Source organism: Lycium barbarum, chromosome 12 (assembly GCF_019175385.1).
Source record: "Lycium barbarum isolate Lr01 chromosome 12, ASM1917538v2, whole genome shotgun sequence".
Lineage (NCBI taxonomy): Eukaryota > Viridiplantae > Streptophyta > Magnoliopsida > Solanales > Solanaceae > Lycium > Lycium barbarum.
In genome coordinates, this window is record NC_083348.1 from 80721593 (window position 1) to 80726706 (window position 5114).

The window sequence follows — 5114 nt, forward strand, 5'->3', positions numbered from 1 at the left end:
GTATAAAATTTGTCGGTTCCGTTTTTCTTTAATTTGCTTTTAGTAAAACCAAAATCAAATCAAGTATTATAGATTTTTAAAAATTTAAAACTAAATCAAACCTAATCCAAGTAAATATCGATTGATTTAATCGATTTGATTTTAATTTTCACTTTAAATTAATTTTTAACCAAACTTTGAACATCCCGTCTAAAACCACATTCCGATGGCTCGTACTTGCTGCTTGCATCTAGCTAGAGGTGGCACGTGTGATACACCAAACACAAAAATGTCTACGTAGCTCTTCTGGTCAGCCTGCATACACGTCTACTCTTTTTTGTGGCGTTGAATAAAAATAAGTAATCTAACGGTATATGTCTCATCGTATCCTTTAGAACCGAAAATTAGTTTCCCAAGAAAAAACTCAAGAAAATATGGGTGCAACTTCAGCAACAGCAGTTTTCTCTTCAAATTCCATGTCTCACTTGCCCTCCTTCTCTGCTTTAAGTAAACCCAAGTTGGGAATCAGATTACCCAAAGGTACTTTTTTTTTTTTTTAATCAACTCCTGTATGAAAATAAGTTGTGCTCATTAACATTCTTGAAATTAATTGGAAAGTTAGTGTGGAAATCTTGGGTATTATTACTCTTTGGAATTGCAAGCAACACTTGTTTACCCCATCTACCTCAACTTACTTGTGATTTGAACCATTGATCTAAGTTAGAATGTAGTACTAATTAACTAGTAGATGTATGTATAGCTCTCTGGAAACCTTTGCCTCATAGTAGGACTCCAGGTGTTAGTGAAAACTTATCAGCGAGATGTAGCTCCAGCAGTTTTTATTTAAAGTCAACAGGAACAGGATGACTGAATGATTGAGTTATAGGAGTAGGGTAGCATCAACACTCAGTGTGAATACATTTGCTCCGGTTCTGGTGAACAAGACCTGTGCTTGTCAGCTGTAGCAAGGTGCCAAATGAATTAATGATGTCCAAATGAGGAAGTGCCTTATGTCACCGGGAGCGAGTCGGTAGGCGGCCTGAGATCTTGAGAATTCACTGGCTTGCCAAGGACTTGTGGGAAGATTATGTTTTTGTTGTGGTAGTTGTAGGAATTAAGGTGGGTGAGCAAGATGACAAGAAGAGACTTGGTATACCTATTATAGCTAGATATGCTTTTCGATTTAACTTTGTGGATGGCTTCTGTCATCTACAGAGGAATTTGGGTATAATTTATAACCACCATGGCTTGTAAGTGTGAATGTGGTTGCAAGAAGTGTTTGGAGCAAATAGATGACCTCTTTTTTTTCCTTTCTCATTCTTGGTTAGTATTAGTGGTACTATTATTTTTGTGTCTTGTGAGGGCATACTTGAGCTAATTTTCACACAATGGGACTAAAATACCTCAGTAGTCTGATAAAGGTTAGCAATGCACACCAGGACTGAGGAAAAGAAGTAATTTTTGTGGTCTGGCTCCAATTGATCGGAATCAACCCCCAGACTTGGCATACAAGTTAGTGTTTCTTTACAATGGGCTAATAACCCCTTGTGATGGAGAAAAGCTGCGGCTGGTTTCTTTGAATGGTACTTTGTAATAGTTATATGCTGCAGGGACTTGCTTTTGTAACTATTTTATGCATTTTGCATCTATTAAGTAGAAGGAAGACTATTACTGAGTGACTCATTATATTTGAGCTGAAGTCAATGTGCTGAGGTCTTCGCAAGTAGTTCATTCTATATCTGTTTCTAGCAGTACACTTACTGCAGATAACCTCTGATGGATGGAAAGTAAGGAAGTAAGAACAGACTTGGCAAGGTACCTAAGACTAAGTCCTCGACTTTAGCAGTGATACTGGGTTTTGTAATAGTCGCTATAATCCCTAAGTATGTCCGGTTTCACTATTTTCTGATTTTCTTGCAGCTATATCTTATGGGCGGGGGAAGGAAGTAGGGGCGAGGAGAAGAGTTGATGTTAGCATGTAGCTTAAAAGTAACTTTTTAGTGCTAAACCTATGAGTACGTATTTTTGTTTGTGCTATTGCATTAGACCAATCACTCATGGAAGCATGAAAGTGAGGGTAGGAAATGAGTAAAACTTGTGGATTTATCTATACTAGGATTCATATGTGTATTGCACATTGCGTAGCCAAAATCCAAAGTACTCGTCAGCTAAGACTTGCTACCAAGATTAACGGGAAAACACTTCTTCATCAATCTTCTTAGCTGAATCAATGTCTCTATTGTGTTTCACGCTTTTCAGGACCTTGATTCAAACCCTCAGTCTCAAAAACTGTAGCGCGGATGGATAGATACCAACCGTAAGGCCGTTCGCTATTAAGTTTTCGTATGTAGCAGGAACTTTAACCACCCTTGTCTCAACCATCTTTTCTTAGGTTGGGCTTGACTTAGTTTTTCTCACCTTATAATCTGTCATCAAGCCTCCTATGCTGGATTTTTCTGTCAATTTGGAGTACTCATCTCTGAGTTTCACATTTTCGTAAGAAAGATCCATGCCGCCATTATGGCTTTTGTACTACTTATACATGCTCTCTCCTATTCTCACTATCCCAGTCAAATTAGTACAAAACAATTTCTGAACGTCATCAAACATTTCTTTAAATATATATATATATATATATATATATATATATATATATATATATATATATATATATATATATATATATATATATATCATCACTTGTATAAAATCACTCCAAGTGTTGGAATAAAAATAATTGCTTCATCATCATCCATCGTCAAACATTTTCTTCCTAATTTTATCATAAAATGATGAAGGTTGTTCAATATTGGTTCTTTTCTTATTCGTCTTGCATCAAGAAAGGAAATTGTCCCTTTTTATGTCTATATGATAAGGAGCCATGAAACACACATTTTCTTTGTTGGCGCTGACATATCATTGGAAAATTGTCGGACTCCATGGTTTATAGACATATTTGAACCACTGGAATCTCCTTGTGTGCATGCGTATGGATTTTTCCCTCTTTCCATCTGAAGATGACTTCTTTTAGTTGTATATGGATCTCGTGATTATGTTTTCTAAGATACTTATTTTGAGTCCACTAAAAATGATCACCTAGCATCATTCTTAAGCCGTGTATTTCATCCAGACATCAGGATGGATACACATCTTATTAGAGAGCATGAATTCTGGAAACTTAAACTGAGGTATTGATTTTTGATGCAGCTTGTTCAATTTGGCAGAGATTGCATATGGGCCTTCCGTGAACACAAATCGTAAGGACTGTCATTGTTCAACTCTCTCCACCATAAGAGCTGATGGGAGCAGGCGGCGTAGGTCTTCAAAAGATGCTACACCAGGGAAAACATCCAAAGGAGGTGAGCTCAATATACAGCCAACCCCTGACCGTAAATCATCAAATTCATTAAACCAGGAAGAGATCATTTCCCTTTTCAAGAGAATACAATCTTCAATTTCAAAAGGTGATTCTTTAAGTTCCAAGAAAAGAAGTACCAAGTCCTCCGAAGAGAAGCCCACTATTGATTCAGTCTTGGAAATCCTTCGTCATTCAAAGACACAAGCCAAAGGTAATGAAGCTCTCCCATTTTTGTCTAAGCCTATATCCAATCTTTCTGTTTCCCAAAGTTTAATCCTAATGCAGATGATAATACCTCAGTTGATAATTTTTTGTTTTGCTTTTAAAGGTACAACGTCAAATACAAAGGATGATAAGGGGTCGACTCATCAAAGAGGTCAAAAGGAACCAACGACAGATTCTTCATCAACATTGGATCCAAGGTCAACACGCCCACCCTCAAGCTTTGTGAAAAGATCTCCTTTACAATCACCATTTAACTCCAAAGGAAAGGTTGAGCTCAAGATGGAGACATTACAAGGTAATCACGGTGAAAGGGAAGCAATCAAAATTGAGGATATGAAACTTCCTCAGCTTAAAGAACTAGCAAAATCTAGAGGACTTAAAGGTTATTCAAAACTAAAGAAAAGTGAACTTGTAGAATTGCTCATCAGATGTTGAGACAATGAAGAGATGATTAAGTCGTCCATACAATGCTTTACATGCTTGGCTGTTAACTGAAAGACTTCTCTTTTTCATGTCTGCTTTCTTTCACGGATAAACTCGATGTTAGGTCAGAGTGTGGGAGTTTAACACATTCATTTGTTGGTTATTTGTTGCATATGTTATCTTTAAGTCTGATTGAGTTTATAATCACTTTCTCAAGTTGTCGTGTTTCTCCTCTCCCCCTCCCCAACAATTTACTTGCTTCAATGGTTGAAAGAGGGGTTATTATTCCTCTGCTAGTTGTTTTCGTATATCAGAATTCAGACGTGATCATCTAGCCCAAAGGTCGAAAGTCCTCACTTCTCATAAACCTTGAACAAGAAGTTTCACCTTTTCCATTTTGGAAATGGTATGTAAGAACAAGATGGTGAAACAAGAATTATCCTTAAAGATGGCAATGATTTATCTATTGCAAGCGTGGTACATTTTAAGTACATTCTGAAATTTTTCTTAATACATGTTTGTTTCTGCTTCAATACTGCATACTGTGGAGGATCCATTCCCAGTTCCACTCATAGCTATAGTTGAGAAATTTAAGTGCATTCTGAAAAACAGAAGCTTGCCAGTCATACACAAGAACATCCAGATATCAAAACCATTTAAATAACTCATTTGGAATAACAATAGTGCTAATAATAATACTTGACATTTTTCTAAACAGAAAATAATACACATTTCTTACATAAAGAAAATCCATTTGACCAATTAAATATCTTAAAGATCAATTTACAATGAACCAGTGAATGTAAATAATCACTTCAACCCTACTGATCCATAAGTATATAACAGATTATATAGAAGAGCCATAATGGTCGACCAAGAGATGATTATTTTGATGCCCACAAAGATGAGAGTCTTTTCGACACAAGCAGCATTGAACCAACACCTTGCGACCAAGTTTTCATCGAAATTGAAGTTGAATGTTTGGGTGAACAGGAACAGGAACAGGAAAAAGAAGATGATGATGAGCCCGATATCTCCCCACTTAGAGAGCACTACTAAAACCAAGATATTTCGAGAGAGATGTGGTCGATTGCCACGCAACAATTTCCCATGTTGGATATAATGTGAG

General features: G+C 36.7%; 1 protein-coding gene across 1 annotated transcript; it reads left to right on the forward strand.

The window, feature by feature from the left end:
• The first annotated feature begins 301 nt into the window (after positions 1–301).
• Positions 302–4175, forward strand: LOC132623051 (rho-N domain-containing protein 1, chloroplastic). The gene is made up of 3 exons (XM_060337752.1): positions 302–519; positions 3204–3548; positions 3666–4175. The coding sequence occupies exons 1-3, from the start codon at positions 414–416 to the stop codon at positions 3995–3997; spliced, it is 783 nt and encodes a 260-aa protein (XP_060193735.1). The 5' UTR covers positions 302–413; the 3' UTR covers positions 3998–4175.
• Positions 4176–5114: the final 939 nt, after the last annotated feature.